The following is a 25,249-nucleotide window of genomic DNA, read 5'->3' on the forward strand; positions in this document are numbered from 1 at the left end:
TTAACTTCCTTTGACACTTCCTGGCTGTGATACAGAAAACATTGTAGAGACACTGAGGCTGATTCACTGTACGGAGGGTGCAGTTCATGGGAAACCACAACCACCTCGACTGAATGTCACTGTAGCGATCCCACCCATGACACTTAAGTTTTTCCAGTTTGAGTCTTGCACGCCAAAATATTTAAAGAAATTAGATATAAACAAAATGTGTTAGGGCTCATTAAATAAAATGAATAAATTAAACTTGAGGCAAAGGAAATGTTACTTGATTGTTATTTTTATTTTCATGTGATTTTTTGTTTTGAGTCCCTATTGAAGCTGCAATACTTTGATGTTTTATCTCAAACGGCTCGCTCAAAGCAAAGCGTCTGCTGTGCGTGCGCTGTAATCTGGCAGACTGTTGATCGTCATCTCAGGACTGGGAACGCTGTGACATGAGAGCACAGCTCTTGAGATGAGGGCTTTGTGATACTACTTTTTTTTTTAACCAGCAGCACAAACAGTTGTGAAGGGAAATGATGCTTCTTGTGCTTGTTATCATCATCATATCTTCAAATCCTCGTATGACCTGCATGTTTTCATGCTCTGCTCAGTGTAATGAGACAGCTATTATGAGCTGCAGTTACACCATAGTTGAATTGAAACTACAACATCCTAATAAGAATATTTTGTCAGCAAACTATAATCCAACACTTAAGACTTTTCAGACAGCAATGATATTTGTCAGAAAGGTATCAGTCGACTGATATTTATCAAAGGGAGGTAAAACAGATAGTTGACCTCACAGGTAGGTAAGTCTGAAGAGCTCCTCCAGTCTGATGTCTTTTCATTCTCGCCCACTTCCCTCAAATCATGAATACTATCAACAATCTTCAGAGCATGCTGTACTGTTCTAGATTAAGATTTAGTGCGTCTTTCAACCGCCAGGCAGCCATCGGTTTCTATTTCACATGTGTAAATATTAACAGGATTTGAAACTTGCTTACTTCATTACTTCACTGTTAACATCATGCCTACTCTGTTCTTTTTTTAAAATTTGTATTTGCAGCCAAAAGATGTACCGAAAAGACAGTTACAAAAGCCTGTTTTGGAGATTATAAATCACAAGAAAAATAAGTCCTTAAAAATAATAAATAAATAAACAAGCCATGAAACTAGTTAGCAGGTACAACGAGCGAAAACATACAAGGATAGATGAATAAAAAATAAAATATCAAAAATAATTTTAAATGGGCATCATGGTTCAAGTCCATTTCCATTAGATCCTAACCGAGACAGCCATCTCTATTTTTGTTATACTGGTATTTGCACTGGTATGACAAAAGCTGTTCTACATTACCACACAGTAAGAATTTTAAAAAATGACTTTTGTAAAAACTAAACAGTTCGTACCTGCCTGAAGCAAGCTTTAAGTCTGCCATATAAAAACCTTAACTATCATGTTGTACTTCTGGAAATTACTCAACAGTAAAGCACCATATCAGTGCACCAAAACCTGAAAGTAGGCCAAAGACAAAACCAATGTGCAGTGCTGGACCAAGCACATTTAGCGACCTAGGCAAGCTCTCACCCGTTATTAACCGAACATATTTATATGATACAATATGGCCAACCACAGCAGGGCACTTTATTTTATAGTTTATCAATATAAATAAGAAACGTATTGGTCAAATAGCAAAATAGCCTATAAACCCACTAATGTATGAGCATTAAATGTTATGCTTCTTTTTGACATATCTATATACCGACTACAAAACACATCATCAATGATGCTAATTAGCTGCACAGACTGACTGGGGCAACAAATAAGTTGTTTTTTTCTGATCTTTCAGTTAAAGTAGGTGAGGTTCATGAAATGCTGCTATTACGATGGCAATTCAAGCTGGCATCTTTATCAAAGTGAATGAGTGATGAATCATCCACATGCATGAATCATGTATCAATATCAGCCTAATTCGACTCACTGTTCATGAAGATGCAGATACAGGAAAATAGAAATGCTTGGCAAAAACAGCATACTGTCAATATTTATTAGACCCTCTCAGAATTTCACAAATGTTTTTAGTGGAGCTCATGCCTTATTAAGAAGAGCCAAGCTCCCCTGTAGTTTACACCCTGCGTGAAACAAACAAACAAAAAATAAATAAATAAACAGGTTTATGCCGTAGCAACCAGACCAGTTAATCACTGAGGGTATAGCATGAAAGAAAAGCCTCAGTTTTACATATGAAAGTAATTTACTATAACAAACAAAACATCACAAGACCACAGTGTGAACAGGTCTGCTCTTGGTGTGTTTGAGTACCAGAGAAATGCTGAGGATGTGGGAGGGGAAACTTTATTGTGAAATGTCAATGTCTCACACAGGAACAAACAATGCGAGGCATGGGGGCATTAGATTAGGCACAGCATGTACAGTACTGCGGCTGAATAACAGAAGACCTGGAGTCAGTGGTGGGTAGGGTGTGATAAAGTTAACCTTTTTGGCTTTGACTTCATTGCCAAAGGGTCCACAGTGAGTGTCAATTTGGAGATGATGCTGCAGGGCTCCAGTGCTTTGCTCACGAGGTGAGATGACTGCATTTCCACTGAGTGAAGTTAAACGCCTTTCCTGAGATGTCATGTGACTTCTCTCTCAATAACGTTCCAAGAAGCGTGGCGATGGATGTTCAGAACACCAGCAGGTTTATTTTTCTGTTGCAGCCGTCACACTAGCCGTCATTATTTCCAATCAAAGGTGATGTAGGTGTGCCTTGCAAGCAATAATAGAAAGGCAAGCCCCTTATATGTGGGAGCACCCACGTATGAGGGATTTCTTGGAGATGATAGTCCACGATTTCACAGAGGAAACTGTAGATTCAAAACTTCCGGATGATCCATTCAACTTTTGAAGAGCTATGTGATGCAAAAACAGCTCTTGTAGTGCATCATGTATGAAGGAGCCAGTTCTTAGCCGTCGCATCATGTGACTTATAAAAGCAACCAAAAACTTTGGTAGAAGCTGAAATCACCTATTAGAATTTTACTTTAGTGAAAGTTTTAAAGTATCTGATATTTATATTTAAGTATCAAAATTAATGTTCTGATATTAAATGTACTGAAGTATTGAAAGTAAAAGTATAAGTAAATGATGGTAAAAAAAATTAAGACTTTTAAGGTTTTACTTTTTCGGATTATGAAATTTATTTAATCATGCCATACCACCTTAAAACAAGGTCTTTTTTCCAACTTAAACTTGCTCTTTAAGAACAAACCAGCTTTTCTTTTCCATCCATTCCTTCATTAGTCTGCCTGTCCCGTCATACCTCCCTCTGCTCCTTCCCTGTTTTGTAGTATGTAACTGCTACTGCTAAAACTGATGAGGCAAAGACAGCATGAAGGAGGAGAGGCGGGGTGTAGGTGTTAATTGGTGAGAGAAAAAAGCATCTGCTTTGCAATAGCTTAACAGTTGCCTCAGAAGCACGCCTGCTGTTGTTTCCTAATAAGGATACCTGCTTCTTTGTGCTGAGTGTTGCCTTCAGAAGACGTGTAAGTGGGATGGTGATTGTTGCATAAGAAACATTTAGACACATCTTTATATTTTTGTATGTAGTGGAGTAAAAGTATACATTTTATTCAGGAAATTTAGTGGAGTAAAAGTGAAAGTTGACAGACGTATAACAACTTAAGTAAAGTACAGACAGTCCCAAAGTACTGTAACAAGTATTATTACTTTGTTACATGACACCACTGCTGAAAACCCTCACCCTGATTTTACTGATTGTGTAATCAGACATTATGTGGAACAAAAATTCCTTATTTATGTAATGTCAGTATCCTTATTTATGTAATGTAATTTAGTATCCTGCTGGTGTGTAGAAACCCTCAAATTCTTAAAAACGCAGTGACTTCTGTTGATATCCTGATAATCACTGTGGTAATGAGCTGTATCTGGATGTCTCTGTGTATGCACAAGATAAGAGAAAATCTAGAGGAGTCAACTTCCTGTTTTGCCTGTGACTTCATTTTTCTTTTTTTCTTTCGAAAAAATAGTCAGTGCTGCTCATTCCCCACTGCCACTGACTGATGACACGAATCACACAATGAGCAGCAAAGGAAGTCCGGTTTTCTTCAGAGTTTCTTTTTCTGCAGCCTTCATACTATTCGAGTGAATTTATGAATGAGATAATACCTTGTCATGTTTTTGTATTTCTAATTCCAGGTAGCAGGTCACTGGCCTTGGATTTAAAGGGATTTCTGTATACTGTAGACTTTGCAGTGACGAATCGCCAAAAGTTGGATCTTTCAGACAGAAAACCCATAACTACCCACAGGTGATCTCTATTTAATGTGACTTTTCTGAAAACAGAAAAGTGATCTCTACAAAGTGATTTTAGCTACAGTTGGAAACTTTAATAAAAAATAACTTTCGTCCTGCTGAATGTGTCACTATATCAACAAAGTACAAGACACCTGTGAAAAAAATATTCAAGATTCTCAGAAGCATATTTTAGTGTACCATCTAGCTGTAAAATGAGAAACATTTGCGACCTGACTGCCATATTGACAACAGGGGACCCAAAACCAAGCACTGTTGTCCTGCTGGAGCAAACTGTCTCATTTTACAGCTAAACAGTACACTAAAATATGCTTCTGAAAACATCTGAGATGAGAGATAGACAGTGCATAAACAGAATCTGAGTCATATATGATTAGCGCTGCCAGGTTTGACAGTTCATGAGCAGTAATTTGCCCTTTCAACACCTGAAAAAGTAATTTTTGTTATATTGTATACATTTGACCAAAATAGTCTTTCAATCACATTGCACTTATGTGAGCCCACTGAAGAGCTTTATGTGGTGGATCTACGCCCTGTCATCATCACCTTGAGCTATGTCTCCCTATATTTATTTGGTTTGAAGACAGGCAGTGTCATCCTCTGGTATCCCCTCTCACCCATCCTCTCAGAGAGTTATTAAAAAAGTGTTAAGAGTTTTTGCAAGTTATTCCAACTGAGTCTTTCTTAAAGCCGTCTCCTCCTCTCCCCATGTACGACTGCAGCTCATTGTGTTGCGTTGTGTTGTTTATACACAAAGTGAAACCTAAAAAGTACATTTACTGACACTTGAGAACTTCACTGCTAATTTCTCTGCTCAAACCAGCAACACCTGTCTGCTCTGAGCGCAGCTCTCTGTTGCGATTAACACTACACACTGATTCTACCCTACACTCATCACTTAATAATAGCCTGCCAACACTTCCTGTAATTAGTCCTAAAATCCAAAAAATGTTTTCACACTAGAAACACAAGGAGGAGGAGGAACATGATTATTTTTACTACTATTTTTATTACTGTGTGGATAAACTGTGTGGATATAGTGGCAGTTTTAGCAAATATTACTAGAAGTTATTTTCATAAGAGTTATCATCTGTAGCTTTGAATACCTGTTTGCAAAAAGACACCCCTAAATTCATCACCGGTGCAGCCAGGTTGGTTTTAGTACTCACATGATCAATTACTCAATCAATTACAAAACTAAATTAACTCATGTTGTAAAAAAACTTTTACAGGTACTCTAGTTTTCCTGTATTCAGCTGCAGGTTAAAAAAAAAGACTAGTTAACTGTATTTTTCTCATGTATATATACACAACAGTTATCAACTGTCTAAGGAAGTACAGTCAAAGTGTTTAACCTCATCTAAACTCTGCCTAACCTCATTGTGCTTCTTTCATCAGAGCAGTGAATGTAAGTTAGCGCCTGCCTGCTCGTTTCCTTCCTCCAAACCCTCGACTCAGTTCAAGGAAATTGCTTCTGTTAGCACAGACTTGCTGGCCCGCCTTTGTAGAATGATTGGTACAGTGCACACGCTGGTACCTGTGTCCTCTACAGTCGACAATCTGCTTTAAAGAGGCAATGAAGGACATACTCGTACTACTGCTTCTGCTGAATGTCCAAACTGCCAAGGTAGGCTTTGTGTCTGTAAGTCTGTCACGCTTGTTTGCTGTGTTTATCAGGGACTCTGGACAGGTTGGACGTCAGCCAGCGTCCGGATCCATTGGATGACAAACATACAGCTTAATCACTATAGGAACTGTTCGTCAAAGTTTCACTTTCTTGGAGTAATTCAAGGGAAGTTAAACAGGCAGAGTACTTTAAAAATCAGCATTTGTAAATGTGTAAAGTGATTTTTAATTGGAGTGTCTTGGAATGCAAATTTGTGCATTTATCTTTTAAACATGTTTCTTGTATGGACTCAACAGAACATGGATTTATCATTTAAAACTTTAATTGTCCTCATCAATGCCAGTTTTGCCCTGCGTGTGACATTGTTACAGTAAAAAGCTGCACCGTGGTTAATCTGTATGAATATTTGGTTTCAATTGCTTGGAATCTAATGCAGTTTCAGACTACCAGGTTTTGAAATGAGGCAGCAGCCCTCCCCACTGCCATCCAGGCATGCAGCCAGGAGGAAAAAGGAAAAGAAAACAGAATGTTCTCTTCAATAAACTGTCAGTAATTAATAACACAGAGCTCAGATCACAGAAGTTTATCTTTGTCATCACATCCCGTGCTAACAGTGGTGACACCACAGAAATCGTCTGTACTTCAGAACCGAGGGCTTTTTGCTTGACGCCTCCGTTTCCTGTTAGACGAGAAATACACTGCATCTGTCAGCATATTTTAACTTCGGCATGTCATTGGAGGGCACTGCGGTGAAACACTTTAAACTACTATGCACAGAACAGGTGTATCAGCAACTGTGCACTGTTATGAAAAATGAGCACACCACTGTCATTCTAGTGATGATATTTCAGTATGTATGAGGGAGAGGTTGTACCTGAGTTACCTGCGTGTGTGCAGTGCCTGAAGTCTGAATATTTTCAGGGGCTCCACAGAGAGGAAGAGATATTTTAGATGTGAAATGCACCTCCTACAAATTCAGAACAATAGCCGCCTGTCTGACCGTGCCTGCTCAGGCCAGCTGCATTACCAGAAGGGAAAAGGTGGGTGCAGGTGTGGGTGGTCGTGCACAGCTTTCAGCTATTGTGTGAAAAACATAACCAGTCAGTTTGTGACTAAATTGTCAAAATTAAAATTACTTCCAGGAAATATAACTGGCTGATACCAAAGTGGGCTGCAAATAATTCCCCTATAGGTAATTTAATGTAGTTACCTTGAAGCTCAAAGCCCCCAGACAGCCTTAATGCAGATCATTTGTGTCAGACGTTTACGAGAAAAGGCCTTCGTGCTTAGCTCTCCTCATCTGAGCAGCACAAGATGAGTTGCTCTTAAGTACCGTCTCTCTTTCCCATAGATCTGCGCTCTGCCGTATCAGGCCAACTCAGATGGAAGGTGTGCTGACCCGGACAAAGAGTACATGCCAGATGATTTTCACCTGTGCTGTAAGAAATGCCCCCCTGGTAAGTGCTGTTCAGAAAACACAGCAAAGACTGCACTCTGTGAAGTTTCTAAAATTATGAAAAACTGACTCACGCCAGTGCTCAGGTACTCACTGTACTGAAAGAGAAAGCTTTCTTAGTAAAGAAAAATTTGATGACACAGGTCATGAAACGTGTTGGTAAAGGCTTGGGTGTGGAGGTGTGAAAGATGATTAACAGCACCTACTATAGCTTAAGACATTCTTTAGTTTCCTTTTGCCATCCGGAGAGACAAATGAAGCCAGTTTAAAGTGTACACGGTAAAATTATTAATTCAAAATGGGGCTATTTGTGCTGATAAGTGATAAGAAATTGCACTCTAGAAATGCCAAAATAGATTTGAGGTAGTTCAAGAACATATTTGACATACTTGAACGGCCACTGAGACCCCCCCTAGTTACTGTTGCTATGCCTGTCAAATTCTGTTCTGGCATGGCATTAAAATCCTCGTGATTTTTAGGACAGGGTCCTAGGAATTCAGAAAGAGGATGAATCAGCATCTCATTATCCTCCAACGACCACAGATTTCATTATCTGAAATGCAGCTGACATCAAGAGATTTTATCAGCTGTAGTTAACGAGCTAATTAGGCTAATGTTAGCTCCATGAGTTGGTTGGAAACAATGTCTGCGGCTTAACCCTTTGTAACCTGGACTGACATCACTTTTCTTGTGCAGCGTTCAGTTGCCTTTCACAAGTATCTAAACCTTTGAACCCTCAGCAAATTTGGTTTGAATTGTTTCAAAAAAGATGGAGGCAATAAGCAACTTGCCAAGAAATGTCCCACAAATTAAAAGAAATTATTTTCGATTTAGAAAATTATTTTTAAAAAGCCAGGGAAAATTGTCGAAAAAATTAAATCTATAATTATCATAATTGGATAGTTATAATAATGCCAGAGAATTATGGGGTCGTTTCCTTGTTGTTGTTTGTATGTTTGTTTGCTTTTTTTTATCTTTTTAACCCTACTTTCTGGTTGTTTTTTTTCTCTCATTTTCAGGTGATTATTTTGTACTTTTTTAATGTCATGCAATTTTTTGGATCATTTCTTGTTAAGTTGCTCATTGCAGTCTTCCCATGTGTTTAAAAGAAATACACCCATTTTGCTTAGGTTTCAAAGGGTTAATCTTAAATGTTGGCTGCTGACTCATCTTGTAAAAGTTACTAAAGACAAGTCCTAAAGCTGCACGTCTCAGGCAAAAAAACAGCTTCCTCACTAGCTGATGATCCATGAAAACATGATAAAACGGACAAGGAACCATTCTTGCATTGAAACTAGGAAGTTATTTATCCCTTGTATAATAATAATACAGTAATAACTTTATTTTTATGCACCTTTAGGAACAAAGGTGCATAAAAGTGCTTGGACAGACAAAGCAAAGGTGGGAACTCAGGAAATAAGAAAGTAAACGTTAACTATTGAACTACTGAAAGTTTTATAAAAGTCAAACAAGAAAAGCAAGAACAAAACGCAAATGCAAAAGTTCAACAAGAATAAAGCAAATAAAAGGAATAAAAGGGGTAAAACAAATTCCAAAAGGCACTAAATGAAAAAAGGTAAACAATAAAGGATGATAACACTATTATAAGAAATAATTTAAGAATAAGAAGAAAAGAAATTGCAATGGGACGCATCACATTTGCTTTACAATAACCTTGTTTTGTTTAGCGTACGTATTTCGGTTAAAACAGTGTTTTAAAAAGGCTTTTTAGGATGTAAATGTAATACTATTTTTGTAAATTTTGCTGTGTTTGAGGGAGTGTGAAGTTCTCTGCGTGCAATGAAGAGCTGACATAGCCACCAATGTTAGCCGAATAGCTTCTGTCAGGTATTCTAATGAATGTTTGCCCGATAGCAGACATAACTGTCCACTCGTTTCACTCTGTTTTAGTGAAATGGGTGAATTCAAAGGTCTGGACCAGGCAAAATGGTTGTGTGTGAACATGTTCATGCTGCACTTCTGTCCACACTCCAGTTGGGGATTTCACAGGAAGTGTTGCAACTTTTTTCACCTTATTGGCTTCTATTTCTGTTAAGCAATGGAGAATTAACATACACTTGTAGCTAGCACAACAAGTGTTTTGGCTTTGAAAAGCATCGTCTATAACATCGGTGATATGGTTGTGGTGCAGTGTTGCAGCTCATAAAGAGCAGGAATGCAGAAACACTGTCAAACTTATCAACGTTAACATCAACATTTTATCAGTTGGGAATTTTCCTTGGAAGCGTTTTCATTAGATCTGTCCTCCCCACACCTTCCCAATTGTCTAGTAAAGATTTGGGTCATAAAAACTGCTGAAGTGCTCTTGCACTAATTTGATCTCATGTGCCTGCTGACCTCATCTCTCCCACTCAGTGTGGAGTTAATTGTTTTGCATCCCACCTCTCTGCTAAGTAGTGAGTGAGGGTGGCAACAAATTTGAATGCCTTTTAGCTGTAAAATGTGTGCACTTGATTGCACAACCACGGTCTCTTACTGCACTCAAAATCAATATGTCTAACTGCATTATTAGGAAGTATTCAATGCATTTCATGAATAAAAACCTCCCCAGATATAAAATACATGTAAGCAAGTATTCTATGTCATACAAACAAGTAGCTATCCCCATTTTATTTCGGACTAGGATGTTTAGGCGTGAAGATGTGATGATATAATTTATCCAGTGAAAACTAAGATAACCACATTTCATTTATTTATTTATTTCAAACATGTAGAAGAAAATAGAGAAATTATTATACAAACAAGCAGACAGACAAAGATATTTTTTGTAGACAAATTTAAACATAAAGCAGAAGAATTGGTCAAACACATAATGGCTTTATTTACATATTTGAAAAGGAGTGAGAAGAGTCCCACACCCCTCTCTCTAAGTCATTTGATTTTAATTAAATGCTTCCTTATTAATTTTAACCTATACTCTAATTCACTAAACAAATATGCATAAACTAACATAAACAAAATCAAATATCTACAATTTTACATTATCATTTACAGAAAAAAGAGGAAGATAAACCAGAAAAAAATAAGTATCCAAATAAATAAACTGTAACTCCTGTAAACAGCTGGTGATTACATATGATATACAACAAAAATATATGAGGAATAGTGTGAAATGTATCTTTCAATCTTTATGTTTTCATCTGCAAGTGTCAGTTTTGCACTTATATTGTTCATGTGCTGTTATAAAATGCATTTAAAGTGACTAACATGTGGCTCAACATAGATTAATTCATCTATTTATTACAACAGGAAATCGGATAAAACATGAATGCAATGAAACTACTGACACCGAGTGTGAACCATGTCCAAAAGGCCAGCACATGGAGAATTGGAACTACGCTATAAACTGCTTCACCTGTCCTCCATGCAGAAGAGGTGAGTAGCTGCACTGTAAATCTCTGTATTACAGAATGCAAAGTTTTGAAATTACTCATTATTCTGCTTTATTTTGTAATTCATAACTGTAAGCAAAACATTATTTTCTACACACAACCAGACAAAGGTCTGCGGGAGGTTCAGAGCTGCTCCTCTACCATGAGGTCGAGGTGTGAGTGCCTGCCTGGGATGTACTGCGAGATAGATGCTGACGACTGCACAGCATGTACCAGGCACAGGCAATGCAGGGCTGGTTATGGAGTGTCTGTGCAAGGTACAGCAACTGTTATTTTTCAGTCATCACTGTTTGTGTGTTTACCATACATGTGATTCTTAAATATTTTGCTTTAAAAATAAAGCATGACCCCTCCGAAAGATCTTGTCTCGGTGAATTAGCATTACATTGCTTAGCTTCAACGTTGGTACATTTGTTTTACTAAAGACACCAGCAAAGCAACACAGTAGGCTGCATACAGTAATAACACAGAAATATCAGATAGGTCGGACCACTGTGTTTAACTATGTATCTTTAAACGTTACAGTTACAGCTGAAAATGATAACAGAAATAAATAATGCTGACGATTTCATATATCTCTGTAATTTAATCAGTTGACGGTTTTTACTTGGAAACATTGAGTCGGTCGACAGCCCAAATGTTGCTGTAGCCAATTCACAATGCACATTTCCCCACTAAATATCAATGTGATTATCAATAACACCTCTGACACCCACCAAACAAGAGGAAACGTACATCAAAGCCTGTTGCACTCCATTTTGAGGCAACGTGTCGTTGAATGTGGAAACCATAGCAAAACTACACACACCATTTTCAGATTGAATGTGCCTCATGTTTCTTTTCCAAAGCCTAACCTACGTAACTTAACGTTAAGTATGTAATGCAGTGACATCACATGATTTTTTTTCTAATCTTAACTTCTTAACTTTTCAAAACATAACCAACAGAACTTTATATTAGGTACATAACATAACATTTCATTTAGTACCCCTACCGTGGTGATGCTGTTTATAGTGGCTCAAAATATTCAAAATTATATAAACTGTTGCGTGAGAATATGTTGCAGAGGTCACGTAAAGCTGTCCCTAAGGGCTTTATCAACCACATATACCATCAAACTTGATTATACGTCTAATCCAAAGCGCAGCATGTTACATACAGCATCTATCATCAAGTGTAAATGTGATGTCTGTTAGTGAAATGTTAGTAAATGTCAGCATGTTTGGGTGTTGTTCTCAGGGACAGGAAACTCAAATGTGAGGTGTGAACGGTGCCACAGAGGGACGTTCTCTAACAGAACCTCCTCCACGGACCCCTGTTGGCCTCACACAGAGTGAGTAAAAGATCCGCACATCTGTTCACAGCTGTGTGGAGCTCAGATCTTTGACCCCTCTCTCTCTCTGATTCTTCCCAGCTGTCATGGAAGGGCTGTCGTTAGACAGGGCGACGCTACCTCGGACACAGTGTGTGAACCTAACCTAACCTTAAGATCTACTGTGCAAATCTCAACAAAAAAGCCTCGCATTGAGACCAAGTTCTCAACTGCAAGTATGGTGATGAGCACAGTCTTTGCAACCTCAGCCCCCGAAGTGCTGCGTGGTCTGACACTGTCAGTAGACACCCTGCCTATTTCAGAGGCAGTGTTCAACCATTCGACAAAAAGCCCGCCACCAGGCACGGTATCTGACAGTACACTGGGTATGTACAGTAACTGATTTGTTGTTTCTTAATAAGTCATAGCTAGAAAACTGTGACGTCTAAGGGACTGCACTTTATTTATCAGAAAAGGGGGTGTCTCAGGAGTTACTTTGTTTTTTTTTGTTTTTTTCTATCTTGACTCTTGAGCCTCCCTGAGTAAAAATGCATGACCCTCCCTTTACCATGGGCCCTGACCAGTGTTTTTTTCACATGTACACTTAATGTAGATATGGAGCCACTGCAAACAGGATGAGAGTTATCACAAAAACAAACAGATGATTTCTTGGGCAAAATGCAGATCCTCCTTACAAATCACATCATCATCACACAAGGCATTTGCGCACTTCAGCAGAATATAGGTGGATGACAGCTGCCTGCCGCACCATGCAAAACCAATAAAATTTAATAAGCCAACACATCACACACATAGACCCATCACAGCACGCACACACGCAACATGTGCATAATGACCATTTTCCCAAATAAACTACAAAACTGTGTATGTAGGGGCTCATCATATAATAAATTCAACATTTTACAAGAGAAAAAGTTGTATTTTTACAAGATGTTGTGTGTTACATGAATAAAGTTGGAATTTTATGAGAAAAAAGTCATAATATTACAGGATTAAAGGTGTAATTTTATGAAAAACTTTTTTTCTTGTAAAATGTAATCTTTGTTCTTGTATTATTATTTTCTTGAAATAGTATGTCTTTATTTTCATAAAATTTTGGGTTTTTTTGTTAGGTTTTCCTGACAAAAGCATTTGTGTCATGTGACATGTGTAGGGGCTGTTGAAAATGTGAAAATCCCATGATAATTTCTATTTTTATAGTGTAGGCCTTGGATGAATGGTGTGATTTTGGCCATTTTTTTAAAAAAATGTGCCTTTCAGTCCTATTGACAGGTTTTTGGATTGTGATAGTATTTAAAATAAACACAAAATACAACCATTTAAATGTGTATATCCCTCCCCTAAGCCAAAATTAAAACAAACAAAAAAAATACCCAAAACAAAACAGTCCCTTCCCAGTGCTTAAGAAATGTTTTGACATGCCTCTCCCATTTTGCACAACTCCCTTCTCCCTTTTCTAAAATGACAAACAGTCTCTCCTTCTGTCCCCGTGTTGTGTTTGTGTCTCTTTCAGCTGCAGTCATTTCAGGTGTCGTTGGATTAATACTTCTTTTCATCGTTATCATCCTGCTGGTCCTTTGTAAACCAATCTGGAAGAAAGGTAACAAAAAGTGCATTAATCATGTTCTTGTTTTGTGGAAAAGCTACAATTGTATCTACATCATATTTATCTTCAGCTTGTTATACAGAATGACAATAACCAATATTTGTCAGCATCTTCATCATGAACTGTTTGTCTCCCATTTTCATGACTTAGCTTAATGTTCAATCTGCTTTTTTTGCCCAGACGCTGCGAGATTTATTCCTAAAGTAGATGCAAATGGAAATTGTGAGAGTGGTGATAAAGTGAGTCCTTCTCTGGTTTCTTGTTGAATACGTTTTGAATGTTGTTGTAGATTACTGAGAATCAATATTCTTTTTATCCTTCTAATGCAGACCAATCAGGGTTATTTGGGGGAAACACAGCTGACTTCATTCACAGAAACCTCACCAGAACAACAGTGTCTGCTGCAGAATGGGGAGCCCTGCAGCGACCACAGTCAGAGCAGCAGCAACACCGAAACTTCAACTAGGACGGACGGCTGCAGCAGCCAGGAGTCCATCGGCCCTTTGCAATCCACCATGAATCTTCACAACCCACTCTCTGCACTGTCGGAGCCCATGCCTTTAATCTCCAACACAGAGCCCATCACCCCGCAGCCCAGCGTCCCCACACAGTCCTCCTCACAGTCCTCCTCACAGTCCTCCTCACTGTCCTCCTCACAGTCCTCCTCTCAGCCCACCAGCCCACAGGTCATCAGCCCTGTCACCACCAGTCCTCATGTCAACGTCAGCATCACTTTTAACATAGGAAATGGGTCTTGTGGGACACCGCCCACAGACTTGATGCAGGTTGACTCTAAACTCCCATTTGGAAAGGAAGAGGAGTCGTTTAGCATCCCACAGCAGGAAGCTGGCAAACAATCGCTGATGTCAGTGCAGGAGAGTGACAGTTACGGTGCATGAAGACCACCAGCATCAAAGACTGATAAATCCATTTTTTTTCTGTCATGAAACAACATTGAAAATAATCGTCCTGGCCACAAGATGCACTCGTGGGTATATTGCACGTTTTCTACGAGCTCAACAAGACAAGCTTAAACCTTCATTCTGTTTCCATATCAAACTTATTAACTGACGCTATGTGTTTATATGTAAATAGTAAATAAAGATGTTGGATTATGCTTTCAGTGGTATAGATTTAATACATTATCATACTTAAAGGTTTTATATTGAAGTTAATGGTGGCTGAAGTGTTTACTTTTACTAAAAATAAATATCTAAAATGTAGTGATACTCTATTCTGCACTAATAATTTCACTTAAAAGTACAGGTGTATAAAGAGTTTAATTTACTTATTATCAAAAGTAAAAGTACTCATTAGGCAGTAGAAAAGCTGTCAGTGTTATATGATGTTTGTGTTAGATTGTTACTACTGGTGCAGCTCTGTAAGCAGCGCTTTGACACTGTATCTGGTCACGGTTGGAACTAATTTTAACGGCTTTAAGTATACTTGTGGATAGTTTCATTTTTAACATTGCATTGTATTTTTTTTTAGGAAATAATATATTTCTTACACAAAATCCTAATGTGCAAAGTGACTACAGTTTTACAAAAATGTGGTGGAGTAAAATGTACAATCAATAGAGTAGAAATACCCAAGTAAATTACAAGTATGACAAATTTGTACTTGGTAAATGTACATTTTCCGAGACTGATGTTAATGTAGTTGTATAAAAAACATGTAGATTATGTGATTCTAAACTGGTGTCATATGTGCATGAGCGGATAATGAAACAATGGGCCCACAGACATGCTCAAGGCTCCACCACCTCTCCCTCACAGGAGCATAACACACAGATTTTAAACCTCTTTATGTTTTCATTATGCACCTGTGGTTTTGTGCCTCTGTTTTTTGTGTCTGCGGTTGCTTTTGTGCCCTTTTTGGAGTCATTTTGAGTCTCTTTGTAGTTGCTTTCCATCTGAAGTCATTTTTATTCTCCTTGTAACTGCTTCACATCTCTTTACAATCTCTTTAAAGTCTTTGTAGTCATTTTGAGTTTTTATTTTATAACTGCTTGACACCACTTTGTAGTCATTTCAAATCTCTGTAGTCATTTGAATTTCTTTGTAGTTTCTTTGTGTCACTCTAGTCATATGTGTCTCTTTGTGTTAGTTGTCCCCTTTTTAAGTTGTTAGTTTTTTGTTTCTTTTTGCAGCTGTTTTGTATCTTTTGGTCTCTTTGTGGTCTTTTCTGTCTCTTTGTAGTCTTTTGGAGTCTCTTTGTAGTTGCTTTCATTCTCTTGGGCATCATTTTGTGTCTTACTGTAATTGCCTTACATCTCTGTAGTCATTTTGAGTTTCTTTGTGATTGTTTTTACTCATTGACAATTTTGAGTCTCTTTGGCACTCTCTGCAGCTGTTTTGCATCTCTGTAGTCCTTTTTTTGTCTCTTTGTAGTCTTTTTGCATCTCTTTGCAGTTCCTTTCTGTCTCTTGGAGTTCATTTTGTGTCCTTTTGTTTGTGGTCCGTTTATAAATTGTAGTCATTTTGAGTCTGTTCCTAGTTGCTTTGTGTCTCTTTGAAATTATTTTGCGTCTCTTTGTACTCATTTTGAGTCTATTTGTAGTCATTTAAAATCTCTTTGCAGTCATTTGCTGCTCTTTTTGATGGATTTTAATATTTTAACAGGCTTTGTCCATCTCTTTTTGTCTCTTTGCAGCTATTTTGCATCTTTGTAGTTGTTTTATGTTTCCCTGTGGTCATTTTGAGTTTCTTCCTGGTCGATGCATGTTAATTTGAGGGACATTTTGCAGGTAAAGGCTTGGGGGGTGCCTGAGCCTGTATCCTGGGAGCTCCTTTGTTAAGCCACCTATGCATATATGTATACATCATGTTAAAGACACAGAAAGTCAGTGTTTTTAGTACAGCACTGCTGGTAGCAGACTCAAACAGGAGACTCCTGACATCTGCTGGTTGAAGGCGGACACTACAGCCTGTAGAAGCTCCTCTCCTCCGGCTCATAAAAACATTTCAGTAAACAGTGACAGTCCATTTTAAAGGCAATCTGTTCACTTACAATATGCCACCAAACCAAATAGTTTATTATACGGATCCGGTTGTTTTTCGTGTAATTTTAGCGTGTTTATTTGTTGTAATCAAGGTAGCTAAGCAGCGATGCTAACCAGGAGAACAAGGGGTGAGGAAGTCTGAGCCACTCCATTTTTAGAGGGGGGTAAACTTTATATTTTCGTGTTTTTCAAGTGTCACACTCGCTAATAGAATCACTTAAATCCAGAATTCAAATAAAAATTAACTCATATTCCATTTAGTGACGTAGTAATGGGCAAATTGGAGTAATCTTGTAAATATGATGTGTTGTAACCCCCCCTCCGTCGTTCAGTGCAGTTGGTTGCGTCTGTTGCCGCTGTGTGCTGCTCTCCTTCCTGAAAGACACTTGCACTGGAGCCGCGGATGTCGCTGCAAAAAGCTGGTGAGTTGAAGCTTTTTTTCTCCATTCCTGATCCCGTCTATGACTACAAATTGTCATATTTAGATATCTCCACCCTCACACGCTACCTCACGAACCCACCTTTTTAATACGTTGCTTATTAAATTAGTTTTGCCCCGTTTTTGTGCCCCCTCTCATCCTCCCGCTGTGGCTGCTGGTGTCGTGGTCCTGGTCGGTTATGTTTACAAATCCAGCTTCCAAACGATGTGGAGACAGCCAGTTTAATAGCATGTGTGCTAGGCTACAACACACATGTTGGCTTGACAGTTTGTGGTAGATGGTAAGACTTTAAAAAGCTCAAACAGGGCTGTTGAACCTCCTCTCTATAATGGGAATTTCAAAGGAAGCTCCTTAACACCGGGGTGGGAGGAAGACAGCGGCGGAGATAATACCGCTGCAGGTGTTTCCCTGTTGGTTGGTGCAGACAGTTTGCTGTGGAAATCAACAGATCCTCCACAAAGAGAGGGGAAATGGGTGTAGCAAGGTGGGGGAGTATTTTTGATGGATGCATAATTGCCAGGGTTTTCCACAGGTAAGGAGGAAAGTGAGACTAGATTGCATCTTCTGTCTTGTAAAAAAAATTGAATGAAATAGATGGAGTGTAATGCTGTTTTAGAAAATAATAAGTTAAATGAGCAACTAAGGACATGTTGCAGGTTCCGTCTGATGGTAAAAGGTGATGGTTTTTAACCTCTTGAAACCTGGATCGACATCAGTTTTCTTGTACTCTAAAACCTAAGCAAATTGGTTTTTATCCAAATATGAGGAAAGGCAATGAGCAACTTTGTAAGAAATATTTGCAAATTTAAAAAAAAAAACAAAACAAAGAAAATGACCTGGAAATTGATCTAAAGATATAGAAAAAAGTAATTAAGTTTTTTATTTTTTGGGAAAATGACCAGGAAACTATGTATGTTTTTGCTTTACAGGTAAATTTCTTGTTACTGTTCTTTTAAACTAGTTTCCTGCTAATTTTTTAGGGCCATGTCTTGTTTAATTGTTCATTGGTTCCTGACCATGTTTTTTAAAAAAAATTTTAAAAAAAAGAAGTCAAACCAATTTCCTTAGGTTTTTAAGAGTATATGTGATTTAAACAACAACGTTTAATTCGTATGAAAGTGCTTTCTAATAGGCAGGGGTGTAGCTCGAAATTCACAGCCCTTTGTATAAGCAGTGTCTTTGGGCTCCCAACTTTACCTCTTTTAATCCATGTCTCTCTCACACACCTTTAGATTTATTTATTTATTTTTTTAAATGAAGTTAGTATGCTTTCCATCCTTTTCCTTACCTTTGTTTACCAGAAACCCAATTTCGCTTTCTCGGGGGGAAAAACATGACAGTTTATGTTGGTGCTCCAGTAGCATAATATCAATTACTCTGCTTTAGCTACATTTAGAGACAAATCCTAATGCAGGAGCAACCAAACAATTTTATGTCTTCAAGAGGTAAGGGGGGCCTCAGAGAGCTTCCACAATATTTTCAACAAAGTTCGGTCTTTCAAATGCTTTATTCAGCCAATTTCAATATAGTTATGGTACTTATTACTGAGAAATAAAAAAAAATATAATAATAACAACAAAACCAGGCTTCTTGAGGGCCCCCCTCCCACTGGGGCCATGGATAATAGGTCCCGCTTTCACCCCAATTACAACACCCCAGCAAATAGGGCTGCGACTGACTTTAGTTTTTATTACCCATTAATCGTCCCCTGTTTTCTCATTCAATGAATCATTTAGTCCGAGAAATGACAGGAAGTTGTGAATAACACTGGTTTCAAATGAAACTCGTGAGCTCATAAATGCGACATGGGAAGTCGTGTACGTGACATGCTTGGCGTTCAAGTGGTTAAGTTGTAAGAGCATTGCTGCTAGGCAACAGCAACATGGACACTGCTGTTGGCGTCTAGAGGTCTCTGAGGCTAACAATTTAGCAAGCTAGCGTTCGAGTTACGTAATGCTGGAAATGCAAAGGCAGATTCTCACAGAAAAAGAAGAGGCTGTTGGACACATCAACATTTTCCTCAGACATATTAAAAAAATATGAAGACCAACTCTGTACAACTAAAAATACAATGTATTAATTGACCATCCAAAGAAAAAGTGACCGGGTACAATTCTGACCAGTGGTCCTTTGCTGCATGTCATTGCCCCTCTCTCACCCACCTTTCCTGTCTACATGGCTGTCCAATCAATAAAGGAGAAAATCACCTGGAAAGGAATCTTAAAAAAAAATTAACAGCCAGCTATTACAGCCCACCGAAGTCACTAAAAGTAAAAAAATATGTTAAACAGGCTGTCATTGAAGTCCATTTTGTCAGAGACGCACGATAATATCAGCGCGTCATGGGTATCGGCAGATACTGGCGTCAAAATTAAATATCAGAATCTACCGATATCACAAACTGATTTAAAAAAAAAAAAAAACTTATGACAATGTGAACAATACAAAACAAAAACCAAAGTTGAAATATTTTTTTGTATTTTGCTCAATGAATGAATGTTACATACATTGAAAAGCATTATATTTTATATCTCTATCTGCTTGTGGGCCATCATGATAAGAGTGTGCATAACATGATGTTGTTTCCACTACAGAAGAGACTTAATGATAATAAGATTAGGTGGGGAAAAAAGTGTAATGACGATATTGGTATTGGTTATCGGACAAATGAGTTGTAATGTATCGGCATATTTGATATTGGCAAAAAATCCATTTTGTTAATGAGTAACCAAAAGAATCCATCCCTGTTTATGGCATAGTGTCATAAATGTAGTGCTCTGATGCATCAGGTGCATAATGAATCGTTGTCGTTTCATTTTTCATCAGAAACAGTAAAGGCAAAATCCTGAGATTCCTGAAGATCCTGTCAACTCCCACATGGCAGTAAGCCACTCCCTTGAAGATTAAACCAAGTACACTCAGCTCCAAAGCGTTGCCCTCGTAGATGCCGCTCAGTCTCCGTCGTTGCAAATGGCTTGCTGCTTGAAGGACGAGCTCCTCTGTTCCATCTGCCTCAGCATCTATCAGGACCCCGTCAGCTTCGGCTGCGAGCACTACTTCTGCAGGAAGTGCATCACCGAGCACTGGAGCAGGCAGGAGCATCACGGAGCGCGGGATTGCCCGGAGTGCCGGAGGACCTTCACTGACCCCCTCCTCTCACCGAGTCTCAAGTTGTCCAACATTGTGGAGCGCTACTCGGCCTTCCCGCTGGACGCCATCCTCAACGCTCAGAGGAGCTCCTACCCCTGCAAGGACCACGAGAAGGTCAAGCTCTTCTGCCTCACCGACAAAAGTCTGGTGTGCTTCTTCTGCGACGAGCCGGCCCTACACGAGCAGCACCAAGTAACCACTATTGACGAGGCCTACGAGGAGATACAGGTCAGTTAAAACACGCACACTCTGACAGCTCATTAGCAAGGGTGAGGCTGACGTTTTCTTAAAACCCATCAGCTCTCTGCGCCACATTCAGGCAGTTGCACTCATTCGCCCCGTGGGAGCTGCCCAGACAGTTCAGCCTCAGTCCTCTACCACCACAGAGCAGCTCCACTGAAGCAGCTTGGGGATTTTGTGCTTTGCTCAGGAGTACTTTGGGTGCAATAGGTTCTGAGGAGTGAAACCAATTTACTTTTCCCTCACGGAGGCCCATATTACCTGGCTTATCTATGAGTTCAGTTGGGTGTCATTCCTACTGGTGTAAAGGTTTTTTACATAGGAGTAAACCTGCCTTTTATAATGCCTGTAGTTGTTATTTTAGATAATTAAGCCCTGTAAATAACAGAAAATGTGCAATATTTGACAGTGTCACGTTGCCATAGTGTTCTGAGTGTTAAAGATGCATTTTAGATAAATTAGATGTCTCAATGAAGGGATTTTTACTCTGCAAGTAAGGAAATGTATGTGCATTTGCAGTTGTTAGGTGTTTTTCAAAGGGATAGTTCTGATTTTTTAAAGTGGGGATTGTATGGGGTACTTATCCATAGTCACCGTATTTCATACAGTAGATGTCAGTCAGCTCAGCCCCAGTTCAGAGAAGCAGACTGGAGTCTGACATGGAGGCGAAGTAATATACTGCTGTGGACGGGTCAGCAACAAAATATGTCTAATAGTATTTTAGCCACCTAAAAAAAAGTCACTGTCAGTCAATATGCTACATTGAGAGTGTTTTCACTACTTAATCTTTCCATCAGACATCCCGCTCCAACGGGATGTCTATGTTGTCTATGTTCAGTCTATGCTCTTCAAAACCACCAGACTCCATCTATAAAAACAGTCATTTTAGCTTGCTGGACAGTGGAGCTGCTCGTTGACTGCTGCTTTGATCAGTTAGTTAGTTTGTGTTATTGTGTGACTTTGGATAATTGGAACTAACACTTTTTGACAGCAAAGTCACACAATAACTCAAACTAACGAAGTAATCGAAGCAAAGGTCGACCAACAGCTCCTCTGCTGAGCGATGTTAAATCATTGTTTTTCTCAATGGAGTCTGGCTTTTAAGAGAGTGATATATAATAGATTAATTTTTTGGTTGAAAATCACTGTCTAACATTAAGGTGAAGCATTGAAAATACTCTCAATATTGTCTTCACTTAAACTGATATTATTTTTTTTTTATAGAGAAAACTTTTTTAAGTGGCTAAAATACATTTTGTTGCTGACTCCTCCACAGCAGTACATTTCTGAGCTTCCATGTCAGACTCCAGGCTGTTTCTCCAAACTGGGGGCACACTGACTGACATCTACTTCATGTAAAATACTGTCTATGGATAAGTACCCCATACAACCCTGCTTCAAAAATCTGAACTAACTGCTTACAATGAGAAAGAAAAACAGATCCTCAAAATGTTAGATCAATAATAGCTCTTATGACAGCCACTTTGTAGATATGAACTTCCTTAGGAAGCTTCTTTTAATGTGCCATGTGTTTACGCTGAGTCATATTTTCCATATTAACAGGAATGGTTCACTGTTTGTTCTCCTCTCTGTGTTTGGATAATTCCATTCCCACAGAGCCAAAATCCAATAACTGTGAAACAAAGCTCCTAATCCTGTTCCCTCTTTGCTCCAGTATGCAAAGAAAGACATTCCAGTCTCATTTTATGGAGTCTGCTTCAATTTTAAATCTGCTGTTACACATGTAGATATTGAGATCGGCTCTATGTGACATGACAACATTTGGTTTCTACTTTTCTTGGCAGACAGCAAGGTGAACTTCCTGATAAGAAACAGCCCAAAATGTTGATAGTTAACACTCAGCTACGCAGCTTTGAAGGGTTTACAGTCGTTGCAGCTCAGACCAACATGAAGGCCACACTGGGTGACACACCAACATAATGTGCACTTTTGGTTGCACAGTTTTGGTGATTCATAACATTGAGGTTAATACAATACTATAATCTTTGGTGTAGGTCTGCATTTTAAAATGCCACAGCCACTGTAACTTTGAGTGTTACAATATAAGTCCATCCTTGCTGCAGAGACTGTATCAGTGAGATTGACTATTCATTACACTGACCTCTTACACGCCTCTGAAAGTGCATCTTTGACACTGGCGAGCTCATTTTGCTCTCACTGCTCTGAATCGGTGAGCAGGTTCATACAGTCACTGCAGCTGCAAATAATGCAGAAATACAGAGACAGAATTGATGACTAACACTAAGAGTGGTGGAAATTTACAGACCTCGGACGCTGACGCGATCTCTGATTTTTTAGAGTTTCTTTTGTCTGGTGTTCTGCTGATTGACAGCTGCTGGGATAAACAACAGAGCCAATTTGGATTTTGTAAACTGGATAAAAAGTTGGGATTTATCTTTCTTTGCCAGAGCCAGAAAAATGGCCGGAAAAATGCGATAAGCGTTGTTGAGATTGTGAAGCAGTACAGGTGCTCCAAGCTGCTGTTACCGCAGCTTTCATGTCTGTAAAATGAGTTGCAGGACAGAAACTTTACTCACTTATTGGCTGTTTATCTAAACCGGTGATTCCACTGGGCTTATGTGACAGTAGTGGTATCTTTGCACATTATGTACATATGACCCATCACACAGACCTAGAAGTAGAACAGAGTAGAGCGTGATTTTGTGCATTTGGACAATATAGTATAATATTTAAAGACATATATTGCTGCTGGAAAGATGGTCTTCTCATAAAACGGGGCTGTCTGTGCAGTAAAAACATACAAATGCTTTTGAAACTGGTGCTACATGACCAGAGAAAACAGAAAAATTCACTTTTTCTGAAGAGGTAGAAAACCTACAACAGCTAGAATGTACTGCCATGCACTGACCGAGTAATGTAAGCTTTGACGTTTTAATGCAGGAAACAATATGGCAGCCAACTGGTAACAAACAATCTTGAATTTATGGTTAAAAGGTATGCGAAATATGTTTCTTAAAACATTTCGGTGAGAAATAGGCAATGCAGCATCAGGATCTTGGTTTATATTTAATTTAATAGTTTTACCATCTGATCTGGTTAGTCGGAGTTGGAGAGAGAGAGAGAGGCATGTCTCTTCTGTACTCGTCTCTGTGGTAGCGAGCATATGAAAATGCGGTAGTACAGTCGGTAGTTTGAGCAACAATAAGAGCCAGTGAAACGCATCATGTGCTGGATTTGAGCCGAGGGATGAGCAGGGAGAACTGTTTACCACAGTTCATTACACACATTACCAACATTGTTTTGATACATAGCTGGTTGAAAATCTGCAAAGTAACCCTTCACGTATTCACGATTGTTTTACTCTGCTTTTAAAAAAAATCTTCAACTCTCTAATCTTAGTTTTCAATCTTATCGCTGTCTTATTTTCAAAACAAATGTACACAATGAATTAAATCTGATTGTGGGGAAAAATAAAAGAGTGACAAAATGGTGTGTCAATGTGTTTTAGTTTTTATTAATGTTATAATTTGATTTTAAGCAATTGAAGTAGTCATGAGGAAATATTTAAAACATAAAAGACAAGTACAATGAATTCAATTAGTAGATTACATGTAAACATAGCGGGCGGGTAGTGGTACAAAGCTGCAGTGGTGCCCTTCTGTGTTCTGCGTTGAAAATAATTAACAGCGCTGTGAACATCAATGCCGTCCTCCTTAATTTCCAATCAGGCTCTGCACTGGAAGCCTGAGAAAGGTCAAAACCATGTAATCTTGGAGCAGAAGTAATTAGGCCCGGCACAAGATGTTTCTCTTTTCTTGGACACCAGCTTGTCCCTCTGCTCGGAGCTCTTTTCAAGGCGGCATTTTGGCATTTTGCATTCTGGCAGGAGTTTTGGAGACTGCCCAGATCTACAATACTGAAAGAGCGTATGAGCACACAGAGGCCCCAATCAGAAGCAACCACGTCCCATGATGAGCTTTGGCAAACTCGTCTTTTTTGGTCTACAAGTGGGGTGGTTTGTTACGTAACGTCTCAGCGTTTTACCAGACAAACACAAACATCAGAACAGCAGATGGTGTCACAATCATTTTCCGTCACGTTCTTTTGAGATCACAAAAAGTAAATTTTATTAGAAATGTGTCTCCAGTAACTGTGAACTTAATTTTCTAAATTAAGAAGCCCATGTAAATAATACTGCTCTGATATTAGCCAACTTACAAGTTCACTTATCATTTCTATTTTCCTTCCAGAGAGCAGACAGGAGCTGTGTGTCAGATAGAAACAAATGTGTAAGAGCTGTGCCCGCAGGCACAAACTTCACTTTTAGCACGAGGCTTGCTAACGAAAGTGCCAAAACAACATGGCATGGATGTGTTAAAGTGCAGCAGCAATCAGCTCCAGCATTTTGACTATCTGGGCCAGAGCTGTACATGCTGTGCCAGCTTAGTGGCCTCTTTTAAAATGAACCTTAGAGTTTTTGTAGGGTGGGAAAGTTTGTAGATGAGGAGGGAAAGGATTTGGTAGGTCGAGAGCCAAAGCTTGTTTTTTCTGTGCTGAATTGTTTGACACTTTGGCACATGGGATTTGGGATTGGCGTAAGCTCTCTCTGCTTCTGTGTCTCTATATGTCGCTGTCTCCTCTGCCTCCATTGCCGTGATAAAACTCGTCATCTGTGTGGTT

The 25,249-nt window shown here is 38.9% G+C and overlaps 2 protein-coding genes across 2 annotated transcripts in view; both read left to right on the top strand.

The window, feature by feature from the left end:
- The first annotated feature begins 5,759 nt into the window (after positions 1-5,759).
- tnfrsf1b (tumor necrosis factor receptor superfamily, member 1B) lies at positions 5,760-15,844 on the top strand. The gene is made up of 9 exons (XM_042509418.1): positions 5,760-5,945; positions 7,297-7,402; positions 10,672-10,797; positions 10,919-11,071; positions 12,054-12,147; positions 12,229-12,512; positions 13,661-13,747; positions 13,934-13,992; positions 14,083-15,844. The coding sequence occupies exons 1-9, from the start codon at positions 5,895-5,897 to the stop codon at positions 14,650-14,652; spliced, it is 1,530 nt and encodes a 509-aa protein (XP_042365352.1). The 5' UTR covers positions 5,760-5,894; the 3' UTR covers positions 14,653-15,844.
- A 1,284-nt stretch (positions 15,845-17,128) lies between these two features.
- The window catches only part of trim62.1 (tripartite motif containing 62, tandem duplicate 1), a 50,381-nt gene continuing 42,260 nt past the window's right edge, over positions 17,129-25,249 (top strand). The window contains exons 1-2 of the mRNA XM_042506726.1: positions 17,129-17,179; positions 20,024-20,575. Of these exons, the coding sequence (XP_042362660.1) occupies positions 20,168-20,575 (408 nt within the window). The 5' untranslated portion in view covers positions 17,129-17,179; positions 20,024-20,167. The remainder of the gene's footprint in view (positions 17,180-20,023; positions 20,576-25,249) is intronic.

The sequence above is a fragment of the Plectropomus leopardus genome, chromosome 2 (assembly GCF_008729295.1).
Source record: "Plectropomus leopardus isolate mb chromosome 2, YSFRI_Pleo_2.0, whole genome shotgun sequence".
Taxonomy (NCBI): domain Eukaryota; kingdom Metazoa; phylum Chordata; class Actinopteri; order Perciformes; family Serranidae; genus Plectropomus; species Plectropomus leopardus.